Source organism: Penaeus monodon, chromosome 40, assembly GCF_015228065.2.
Source record: "Penaeus monodon isolate SGIC_2016 chromosome 40, NSTDA_Pmon_1, whole genome shotgun sequence".
Classification (NCBI taxonomy): Eukaryota; Metazoa; Arthropoda; class Malacostraca; order Decapoda; family Penaeidae; genus Penaeus; species Penaeus monodon.
The window spans coordinates 13,858,948-13,870,992 of NC_051425.1; the positions used below are offsets into that span (position 1 = coordinate 13,858,948).

At 35.5% G+C, this 12,045-nt stretch overlaps 1 protein-coding gene and 1 pseudogene across 1 annotated transcript; both read left to right on the top strand.

Annotated features, from left to right (window-relative positions):
• Positions 1–811: 811 nt before the first annotated feature.
• On the top strand, positions 812–10,109 carry LOC119597783 (phosphatidylinositol-glycan biosynthesis class F protein-like). Its single transcript, XM_037947419.1, has 5 exons — positions 812–1,127; positions 5,940–6,031; positions 7,036–7,140; positions 7,649–7,751; positions 9,021–10,109. The coding sequence occupies exons 1-5, from the start codon at positions 834–836 to the stop codon at positions 9,135–9,137; spliced, it is 711 nt and encodes a 236-aa protein (XP_037803347.1). The 5' UTR covers positions 812–833; the 3' UTR covers positions 9,138–10,109.
• LOC119597782 lies at positions 10,015–11,386 on the top strand (annotated as a pseudogene).
• The last annotated feature ends 659 nt before the right edge of the window (positions 11,387–12,045 follow it).

Below are 12,045 nucleotides of genomic sequence, written 5' to 3' on the forward strand. Positions count from 1 at the left end.
TAATAATACTTTAATATCTCGTCGTTGATTATTACCATCATCTCGATTATTAAAATCTTTCTATCCCCATTACGAGTGTCGGTACTATTGTAGTATTGTGAAAGGTGCTTCTTACTTTAGTATTATATTGCTGTGTGTATTTTTATATTATTAAAACAAGTTCATTTTATTATGTTACATAAGACATTCACGTATTTGGTCATGATTTGTCTTTACTGTAGTTAAAAAATTCAATTCAAATACATGTTAAATTGATAATTGTATAGTACATTTTGATCTCTATTATCCATATCCATCATCCTTTCAAATATAGAAATAATATTGCAGTCAGTACAGTTATTTAGTCAATATTCAACTCATGTCTTGTTTTCGCCTCTCTCATTCGCTGCTAACAAATAGATTTTAATTATTAGCATTTGACAGGGAATTCCGTGCAGGTGTTCGAACACTCTCGATCCTTCGTCCGCATTGAATGACGCAAACTTTCGCCATCTAGGGGGAAAAAATATGATAAATTTGTGGTTTTTACTAGATAAAATAAGCCGTAAAGTAATATATTGATAATTTATTAAATGTTATTGCATAACACAGACTTTTGGATATTTCGCAACACTTCTATAGAGAATTTTGTAACACAATCGAATTTTGTTAATGAACATTACCATTTTTCTTGATATATATCAAAAGGCTTATGAATAAAGAAATTACACCTTCTGGACAACACACGATACTCTGTTACACTTGAAAAGCATCTTTAACCGAGAAAATCCGCCTTGCAACAGACGTCGACTGCACGAATCCGAACGCGTCCCTTGTTTACATTCCTTGAAGTGATGGTGGCTCTGGCGGCGCGTGATCAGCCGCTGCCCATTTTGCTGACCTGCAAGTACCTCCTGAGTCTCGTCCTCGGTCTGGGACTCCTGCTGACCTTGGTGCAGTCCGAGTTCGAGCTGCAGGCGTGTCTGAGGGCGCTGAGGATCTACAGCTTGGTCGTGGTGGTGCTGCAAGTGGCGCTGCAGTTCGTGGTTCCGGAGGCCTCGGCGTTGCACCCGGGAGGAGGAGGCAGCGGCGAAGGACACATTACTGCGGGATTCGGCAAGGGGAAGGCCAGGAATAAGGCCGGGAAGGTCGGTAGATGCGATACGGAGTTAAGTAGACAATGGGAGGTTAGTGGGGTTGTGGGTAACAACAAGCTAGAAGTAGAAGTACTGGTAAGGATTTCCAGAAAGTCACATGATGAATTCTGTGTAAAAGAGGATAGAGAGAATTAAGGCAATATGATGGCTTTCATGATTGGTTGCAAGTGAGGGAACTATATAGGGGTAATTTTTTAGAATAGGTCTGCATATCACTACCCATTAAATTAGTATCAGTAGAGTCATATGAATGTTTATTAATTTAGATAAGCAGAAATAGTAAATAAGGTAATTCTTTACAGTATGGATGTATTGCCAGAGACCAAGTCCCCAGCTCCACATCACAAAATTTGTTTATGATTTAAGTTGCCGTGACTGGTGTTTTCCCTTAGGGCACTACCTGGGGGAGGGGGCTTTCCTAACCTAACACCTAAGCTAAACCCAGGAAATATTGTCTTCACCTCAGTATGCATGGCAAAGAGAGGGCTAAACTCGGAAGCTTTCAATTGACCCTTGGGCTGTTGTTGGCACTTTCTACAATCTTTTTCTTTTATGGCATTATCATTTGTGGCATTATCATTTGTGTATGCAAACTATTCTTGTACAAATGACTGCAACTTTTAGTCCTCTACAAGAATATCATCTTCAATTTGCTCTTCATTAGTGTGTCCATACCGTAAAGATTAACCGGTAATAGAAAAAACATAAAAACATTATGAACATCCAATAACTCCTCTAACTTGCCAGTAACTCGGAACTGAGCATATGATGAGATATGCTTACCTTATGGTGCCTTCACTACAGCTAGGTTATGACATCACTCTCTAGGTGTGTCACTGATGCCTGTCAGGGATCTGTCTTGCCGGTCAGATATGTTGGGGATCTCGTATTCCAGGGGATTGGAATGACAAAAATACATAAGTGCTATATAATCTAAGCCTGCCATTTCTTCACAATTTCTCATGCCCTCTCCACCTATCAGGTGTGGAGTGATTCTAGAAAATTACCAAAAATACCTTACTAATTTGCAATTCCAAGTGGATTTGTTGTTCTTCAGAATTTTCTGAGTATTTTTCTGTTGATTCTATGTACTATGTACAGCTGGCCAAATAAATTTGCAGGTTATCAAATGGGGATTTTATCTGGTAATTCTAGTGCTTGCACTGTAAACGCTGATATTAAATAAACAATCATAAAGAAGTCTAACCAAACATTTTCACTTATTTCTAATATTTGAAATGAAATGTGTAAGAAAGTATATGAAGAAACAGACATTCCCATTTTCAATTTCCTAATTGAATGTTAATTCCCATGCATAGCTTACAGCCTACTCTCACTAAAGATATATGCTTCCATTGACCTAGAAATTTGTTTAAAAATTATATAAAAATGTTAAGTAGAAAAAAAAATATAAATAAATCCATGATGTAACGATCTATTCCCTAGATTTGCTTTTCCCTTGTAAATCATTTATAAATGAATACCATTTTGACTTGATAATTTACTCATCAGAAGAAAAAAAAATATCCATGCATGGTTACTTTTTTCTCTCTTGTTCAGGTTTGAAGCAAATGTGTATCTTATATAATCAAGTTATATGTTACTTAGGGAATTGTTAGCATTTTGAGAAGAAAACTACTGATATTCTCCCACCGAGACAAGCAAGTGCAAGGAAAAAATTATGATACTTTCCCATAAAAAGGTTCACCATTTAAAAAATGATAAATACTACTGAGAAGTTGAATTTACCAAATAGTGGATCTGGTATAATTGTCTGGTATTATCTTTCCCTTCCTTTTCCATTACAGTTATGCATCAATAAACCTTTTAGGATTGATTAGAGTTGCAACTAACTGATGGACAGTAAAACCTCATGAAAAGGATATATGTTGCACAACCGTTCCATCACTGAACCATGGAGAACAAGTAAATATGTAAGGAACATTTGTTTTTGCTCTTCAGACAAAAAACAACAGGTTAAATGTTAGTAAACTTGTAAATTAATGTTATGGGAAGGAAAGAGGAATTTAGGCAATCATATTGTATATTTATTCATTTTTATACTCATTTTAGGAATCTATTTATACATAATAATTTTATTTCATTTTATCTTTTAGGGAGTATTCTTTCAGTCTTTAAGTGGTATATATAGGGTATAGTTTCAGTTTTTTCCACAGCCATATAGAAACAATGTAAATTTTGTTTGTAATGGACAGAAGATAAAATGTCTTTCATATATGGTATTTCCTTTGCATGTTGATAATAAGAAAGTTATTCAACATGTAATAATTTGGTATAAATGTATGGGAACATATAATGACAATATCAAAAAGAAGGGGCAGGGGAATGCTAACTAATATATGAAATAATCTGCCATAGAACGTCAGAAACTTGCTGTGTGGAGAGCAATTTTCATGGCAATCAGGTAGAGGTCCATGTGCAGTGCCCCTGATAGGGAAATATGGTGATTTGATGGAGGTCTAGGGGCAGAGCCTCCGGGTTTTGGGAGAAGGTATTTGGTTCATACAGGGATGTTTATGGATTTCACAGAAGTGGCTGAAGTAATGGTGACTTGCCATCAGAGGGTGCAGTCACTTTGTAAACAGTTACCAAAACTCATTTAATAATTTGTGATGGTAAATAACAACAGTTTCACACATTAAAATGTCCATAATTGAAACAAGGAATAATAATTGCAAGATTGGATGGCTATGTGAGACTAAAAACTTGTCATATATAGTTACATCAGGGCATTAGCATTTGTCACAACTGCGAGATTACTCTGCACCTTCGCCGATGTTTACCTCACTCTGTGAGGCGGGATTAAGTCCTTTCCGATTGGCTCGTACGCCTCGGGGGGAACGAGGGTATCTAGCCTATACATCGGTTCGGCACATAAAAGGAGCACCAGCAAAAAATTCAGCAGTTGTCCCGTGACTTTGACTTGTGTGCTCCCTTCCGCCATGTGACCTCGCCTGCTCCGCTGGATCCTCTCTCTCTCCCCACGCTCCTGATTGTACACATTTGGTTATGTGTATGTGTAGTGTAATTTAGTGCCTTTATCAGTAAACCTTTCTGTATGTTTCCTCTGGTGTTTTTCCGTTGACCTTGACTGTTCTGATTCCTTTGTCTTTTTTATAAAGTCGAACCCTGACATTGGCATATTGATCATTCCTACCTCTGCTCCTATTGGTGCTATGCTGATGGCAAACATCCTTTCATGAATATTCTAGCAGGATAAAACTTGGACTGGCTCCTTATTTTATGGTATACCTCTTGGATATATCATCTGTGTATACTGTGCGACAACCAATACAGCAAATGCATACATGTATTCAATTTACTAGGTCCATACTGCACAAATTATCAAACTTTATTAAATAATAAGCACCATGACAAGAGCAGTTTTCGATGGTCATTGTCTGTAGAGGAATTGAATATCCAGAACTTTCTGATTTATGATTGTTCTTATCCAAAAAAAGGCATATGTGGTAAAATAAAAACACTTAAGTCAATTTTTTATCAGTAAAGGATGAAGGTTGAGAGTATTTTGCTTTTACATTAGTTATGTAATGATTTATTGTCAGTTACACTGGAAATATTATAGGTGGAACGTGCCTTAGATTATGGAGAGGGAAACTGTATGATTTTTATTTGCTATCATGTTATTTGTTTTTGTTATTCTATATTAGAAAATTGTTAAATCAAATTATCTTAAAATTGGAAAATTAAATTCAAGAAAATAGTGAAAAATATATAGATTTTTTAAGGCAGTTCAAAAACAATATTTTGAAGACTCTTCAGCCCACCCAATAGTTTTTGCATTCAACCTATGAATTCTTTGGTCAAGTTTGAGGTTAGGAATCATTTACTGCAATAGAGAAAGATATACAGGTACTTTATGTGAAAGGGAAACAGAGATATTTAGTTTCTTATATTTAAAGAATAAACAGTATGTATCTGTAAAGACTAATCTGTACTGAATAACTGGTAATTATTTTTTTGGGTGCTGGGGAAGCAGAATGCAAGACCCCCTTCTAAATTCTCACTGAGTCCAATTACCCTCCAAGAGCTTTGTGGCGAGCCATTCCCGTCCTTCCAGTCTTCAGCCAAAGTTCTCAAAATTCCCATCACCCCCGCCCTTACCCAGTATTTTCCATAATGGCATGTTCACAACACCTGCCCCACAAAGCAAATTTTTTCTTGATGTGATGGTCATGTCATCCAGATCATAGGGGTTAAGGTTAGCAAAGATTCTCCACAAACATTCTGACAAAATAAAGCTGGGACTGGTTCCTTATTTGATGATAAATTCCTAAATATATCAGTGTATATCCCACAAACTCAATGTATTTCCCATCTGACACCTACCTATACAACAATTCACATATCTTTATGATACAAAAAATGGCTCTTAATTGCCTTGAAAAGTTGGAGTATGTAATGCCCGATAAGAAACATGAAATGGTCCTTGCATGTTGAGTTAAGGGTAGTGGTCATTGGTTTAATGTACAGGAATTGTTTTCTCCAATATGCTTCTAGACAGTACTTGTCAGTTTAAATGAACATAAACAATGATGGATGAAGACCAAAAGAGCCACCGCGACTATCATGTCTTAGTATCAAATAGCTTTATAAAATTTTCAGTTTGTGCAGGAAATATCGTAGAGGAAAGTTGTCTGACATTTCATCAATTTATCAGTAAAATATTCTTTACATCACATAAATAACATTGTTTTACACTTCAAATGTAATCTAGATAAGGAACAATACATAACATTACGACTTTTTTTCTTGTTTCAGCTTGTCGATTTCTTCTTGGTGGTGATTCTCAGCATCTTCAGTGTATGCCTCACACACATTGTAACTGTGCTGTACGGAGCATATTTGATTGAGTAAGTATTTTTGTAATTCTTTATTCAGAATAGTGTAAATTTCGCTATTTTCTAGAAATTTGGATTGTGTTGTTTTCCATTTTGTAGAGCATTAATAGTAGTGTTGGTTTTGCACAAATATGTAGTTATTCTATGGGTAGGTTTATAGAAATTGTTTCTTGGCCCAAACACAAAAAAAGACATTGATGTGTTGTCATTGAATATGTATAATGAGAAACTTGTTAGCGATATGCAAAATATGTAATACAAGATGATTTTCATTAATCTGTCTACCTGTAATTCAATTCCTCTGGAAATCTGGCACTTGTTCAGAAATTTTGGGCCAGGCACTTGCAAACATGTAACTTCGGTTAAATGTATATTTTCCCAGAAAATCAATATTTTTATGTTGATGTCTCATAAACAGGTTGCATCACTGTTGCAGAAAGGGCATTATTATGCTGTGTTTATTTTGATATTATCTTTTTGTTCTTTGCTAATATCCTGAAATTGGTTTGTTTCTATGCCTGCCCTGAAGCACTGATTGCATATGGCAGATGGCAGGTATCTGCTCCATGCACATTGATGCACTCAAGAACTACATACTTTTTTGGTCCTGAATGCTTGAAGTGTATTTTTAACCCCATTTACTGAAGGATCATATATGTACCTGTCAAAATTTTAGAGAAATGGAAAATGTCTGGTTTCCCTGCTTCTAATCTTTCACTTGAGTGGCTGCCAGTACAAAGTGCCCAGCTTGGTTTGGCATGGGCAGAAGCAGTCCCCAGTTGCTTGATATTTCACTGGACTTTTGTTCACTTATTTATTTTTGTTCCTTTCTATCTTTGTGTGACATTTTAGTGGTTTGGTGAGGGAGATTGCTGTTATTTTGAGGTTATTCTTCTTTGATGAGGCAGTTTCGTTGATTTGCCACTTGACAAGCCTCATTGATGCTGTTTGACTTGTATTCATTGTTTTTCCAATTTTATAATTTTTGTTGACTCATTTGCTTTTTTATTTTACAGGAATATTGAGGAGACGTTCACATTCAGCATACTAGTTGCATCTCTAGCATTTGTCAGACCCCTTGTAACCCTTGGCCCTGGTGCTCTTGGTGTTATTATTGAAAGGTTAGTATACAGTTTCTTGGTGCTCCTCTGGTACTTTTTTCTTCGAATGATAATTATATTGTGCTGTGTTTAACATAATGGTAGAAAAAACACACTGAACGTCAACTAGGTTTATTGCAAAGTGAGAATCGCTATCCAAAAAGCAAATTTTTGTATGGTGGCTTCTTCTGTCATATTTTTCTGTAAATTATCTGGTTTGTCACAGTTGGGATACATATTTCCTCCTTCTGAAGGCTTATCTGTATGTGTTACTAATGATTGGTGTTTTGTGTAATGTATGATTTTTACTGTTTTCCAATTTTTCATAGTTACTATTTTTTTAATAGCATATCATAGCTTGAATTAATTTTTCTACATTACTATTATTATTGCCACTTAATACTGCCAACTTATTTTATATGAAATGGAGTCACACTCTTTATATAAAATGTGAGGTATCATTTATCTGTGCAAATATCAAACACAAATTTACATGCATGATTTAAAAATGGGAAAAATGCATTTACAGAGCAAGTTTTGAGGAAGAACCTGTACTCCAGAGTCTCACCGCAGTCGTGGGAGCTTGGTTTGGTGCTTTGCCTATTCCACTGGACTGGGACACACCTTGGCAGGTCTGGTTTTCTGAGGTTTTGGGCATTACTGCAGTGTTCAGGTTGTGGCAGCTTTCACTTTAGTTGTAGATATATCAGGTACTTTGGTTATTAGCTTGAATATGCACTTGTCAAAATTATGTGAGGAAAATTTGAAAATATACTGGATTAGGGTAGGGAACTTTTGTTTTGTATTGTAAAAGAAAGTAAATAGATATTTTATAGAGGTGGAAGTTACATGCAATACTCGAAAATGTAGAAAATGTGAAAGTGAGAAAATAACTTTGCAAAGTGTGAGATGGGATGAACTTATTTTGATTTATATTTTCATCAGAAATACCAGAGAAATGTCATTTACATCTGTTGCTCTGGGAAGTTATTAATTTTCATTTCTATCCTTCCTATTTCTATCATTTACCCATTCAACTAGACTAACTTAACCCATTGCCCCTGGATGACATGTAGGTCATGTCATGGTTGGTTTCGTCATGGCTATGGATGACATGAACTTCCAGAAGACATTATGCGGTCATGTCACATGCCCTTGGGCATTGCCTGAGATAGAACAGGATGAATAATTCTCTGATTGGTTATTGTTATGTATAAAGAGTGATATTTTGCATGTGAATCATCTGTTTTTTATCCTTGGAAGATATTACACACCAAAAATGTAGACTTTCTTGCTGCTGCTGTGAACCTGAAGTAATCTTTACTCCAGTTTCCATGAGCAGTCTCCTTGTGCAAGCCACTCATTTTGTCATATGGCACTCTGCTTGTGTGACTCTCTTAAATTTAAACACACAAAAGGGAAGTACTGAATCCATGGGAGTAGCAGCCTTGTATATAACTGCATACAGTCTCATATTTCAGAAGAAGGAATACCACTCTTATATATAGTTGCATACAATCTCTTATTTCAAAAGAAGGAATAGCAGTCTTGTATGTAACTGCATACAATCCCTTATTGGAAAGAAGAAGATTTACAGAAATGAAAGAAAATCCTGTTTTTATTCCTCTGTAAAACATATTCCATCTTTTACATAGTGTAATAATACACCTAATTTACATAATCAGGCTACTACGGGTTGGATCTAGTTGCTAAAATGAAATTTGTGCATCATGGAATATGCAAAAACATTTAAATCATGTTTTGCCAAGTGTACCCAAATTTCTCCTGGAGGCAATGGGTTAATTGACCATTTATAATTCATGTATCCTTCCATGCCACAACTGTAGACTTTAGGAAGGGATTACTTCTCTGTAAATTAACTGATATTTGTTTCATCACAGGTTTGGCCTTTGACTTGCTGCATTGGGGCAGTAATTGGTGAAGTTGGAGCCTCGGCTTACTTGCTGTCTAAGATATACAAGGTGGTGGACTCAAGAAAGAAAAATAAGTCTACTTAATAATTTTTTTCAGTCGTTATTATCAGTTACTAGTAATTACAGTAATACCCTAGGCATTGCTTTACACTTGAACTTATTGTTTTTTAAAAACTTCTTATTTACCAATTCATCACAGATTGTTAGTATGCTGTAAAATCTTTTTGATTCTTCTGTAAACCATTTCCCATGAACAGTGTGAGCAAGGATTGCCAAGAGCTAAAGTCACTGTATGACAACTGTTTCAATCAGTGGTACAGTGAAAAGTTCCTGCGAGGAGTTCTGGACGACTCCACGTGTGAGCCAGTGTTCAAGCAGTACCAAAGCTGTGTCCAAGAAGCACTGAAGAAACTGAAAATTGAGATTCCCAAAATCGAGGAAATTCCTTCGGAAGAAAAGCCGAAGAATAGACACTTTAGGTTTGCTCTTTTTTTTATTGGCAACAGAGGTTAACAAAGTAATATTGGTAAAATGTTAAGTCCAATTCGCAAAGCCTTTTCTAACTGGTATCGACGTTATGAACTGAACACAGCCTTGTACATGCTTGAACCCAATGAGAAATTGGCTATGAATGTTTTCTTTCTGTCAATATTTGGACTCATTACATACTCCTCTTATGCATATCTGCCTCACTATACTTCAACAATGTTGGCTTTCTTTGGCATTATTGACATTGAGGAAGGATCTTAAGTTTAATTTTTCTTGGTTTATAGGCATCAAAAGTGTTGCTATGTTGTAAGATATTCCAAAAGAATCATTATTTTGTATTAGACTTTTGTATGTGATTTGTGAATTTTTCTGCTTCCTTTGTGGATGTGTTGTGTATTGTTTACTGTTATTTTTGCTGTTTTTAAAGAAATCATATAATTATACTTTACGCTGTTGTGGAAATCTTAGCTTTTGTTTTGTTTGATTTTTTAAAGTAACACTCTTTGACAATGGCTTCTGAGCCCAAGGCAGTACAGGTCTTAAGTGAACGTGAGCAGCGTCAGTCTATAAAAGGAATGAAAAAAAAGGTTGTTGTAAAAAACACATTAGAAAGTCCATTTTCTCTTGATTGGCCAGCAGTCAGTGATTCATATTTGATTCCATAAGAAATCTATTACAGAAAGTTTTTTCTGGCTTGAAGGCCCCGAGTAAACCCCCATGGAAAGAGTTACGGAAATTCAAGAAAGAAGAGAGAAAATGCTTCTTAGAAGAGTATGAAAAGAAGATTCTTAAAAATACTGATGCAGAAGCAAGTCAAAGAAGCCAGGAAAGGAAGGAAGCTATGTCACACTTGGTAATGGGATACAATCAAGTCATGAGGGCTTTGGAGAGAGATGAGATTGTTGCAGTCTTGGCCAAGAAAAATGTTCAGCCAGGATTTCTGGTCAAAACCTTCCTTCCTGGGTGTGCTAACAAGGGTATACCATTTATTGCACTTTATGGCCTTGACATAATTCTCCAGAGTGATGAGACCCTTGGCCTTAAACATCATTGTATGGTCATAGGACTAAGACCATCCGTGAAAGAGCCTTCCTGTAGGTTTAATCAGTTGTATGTTGAAATGTGTAACGCTGTTCAACTTGTTGAAGGTGACATGGAGGAAGAAGACGCTGGCAGTGGAATGAAGTAGATGATAATGAGAATGATAAATGGAAACTGAGGACAGAAAATAAGGCCAATACTCCAGCTCATTATCCACTTACAGAAGAACAAAAAAGAGACTATCACTTGAAGCGAAGTAAAAAAAAGGAAAGGATATTTTTTCCCAGGACAGGGTTTAAAGACCAGAAAACACAGGGAGTGAAACGTGAAATCTGACTTCCTAAGTTTTGGTACCCTTGATGATGACCTTCTAACAGATACAAATGAACTGCAGCTAAGCTTGAGACCCAAAATAGAAAAGACAAAGAAAATTAGAGAGGAAAAGAAACCACCACAGGATTTACCTCCTCCACAAGAAATTGATTTTGATAACATGTTCCATATTGATGAAGAAGGAGATCAACAAAATCAACAGGAATCAGAGGACAATGTTCAAGTAAAAACTGAACCTGAAGATGATTTGTTATCAAAAAAGAAGTGATAGATGATTAACAGAAGAAAATAAAAAAGGAAGTTGTTGTAGAAAAAGGAAAAGATGAACCAAAGAAAAGAAAAAAAGGAAAACTGGGTAAAAAGAAAGGTGGAGAGACCAAGCATCATCCATATGTTTCTGCAAAGAAGAAGAGAATAAAGAATAATCCAAATAGAAAACAAAGTTGAACTTCAGAACTGAAGTGCAAAGATTAAGAGGTAATACAGACATATCCATGATACAAGACATATATTTAATTAATTGGTTCAATGTAGTTAGAGAATTTTTCACCTTTCTTATTTTCATTGGTCTTTTCATGTGTGCAACAGAGGGCATTTGCAAATTATAGAATTTTACAACAAGGATGTTGAAAAGTTGTTTTGTTGAGTGTTTGTGGCTATGATTTTCACAATTCAGAATTTGATTTACACATACATCATTTATAGTTGACTTTACTTATGCTATTAAGCTTAAAAAATTAAGTCATTACAAAAGATGAGCATTTTTCTGTTACGTTCCAAGATTTTATATTTATAGGTAATAGATTTACATATAATGTCATTTTCTCTACTTTTGTGTATTTGTAGCAAATTTCCTAATAAAGTATGTGTTGTAGATCAAGGAAGTAACTTTCCCCCCCAAAATAGCTGAAAAAATAGAAAATTCTGATTTAAAAAAAGATATACATTTTTAGTTTTAATTTAATGATACAGGTTTGTTCATTTACAGATGATAAAAATTTTTCTGGCTGTAAATACTAATAAATTTTCAAGAAAAATTCCCCCCAATCCCTTGCCCGTTTTGTCGTGGGGGGGCTTAGGAGGCGGAGACTTATGGAAAAGGAAGGGCCACAGTCAATTTTTGTCCCCC

Excerpts from the sequence above, each read along its gene's own strand:
- LOC119597783 (XM_037947419.1), top strand. The coding sequence starts at position 834 with ATGGTGGCTCTGGCGGCGCGTGATCAGCCGCTGCCCATTTTGCTGACC. Across the intron at positions 1,128-5,939 it reads CCAGGAATAAGGCCGGGAAG|CTTGTCGATTTCTTCTTGGT; the intron begins GTCGGTAGATGC and ends TTCTTGTTTCAG. Across the intron at positions 7,141-7,648 it reads CTTGGTGTTATTATTGAAAG|AGCAAGTTTTGAGGAAGAAC; the intron begins GTTAGTATACAG and ends ATGCATTTACAG.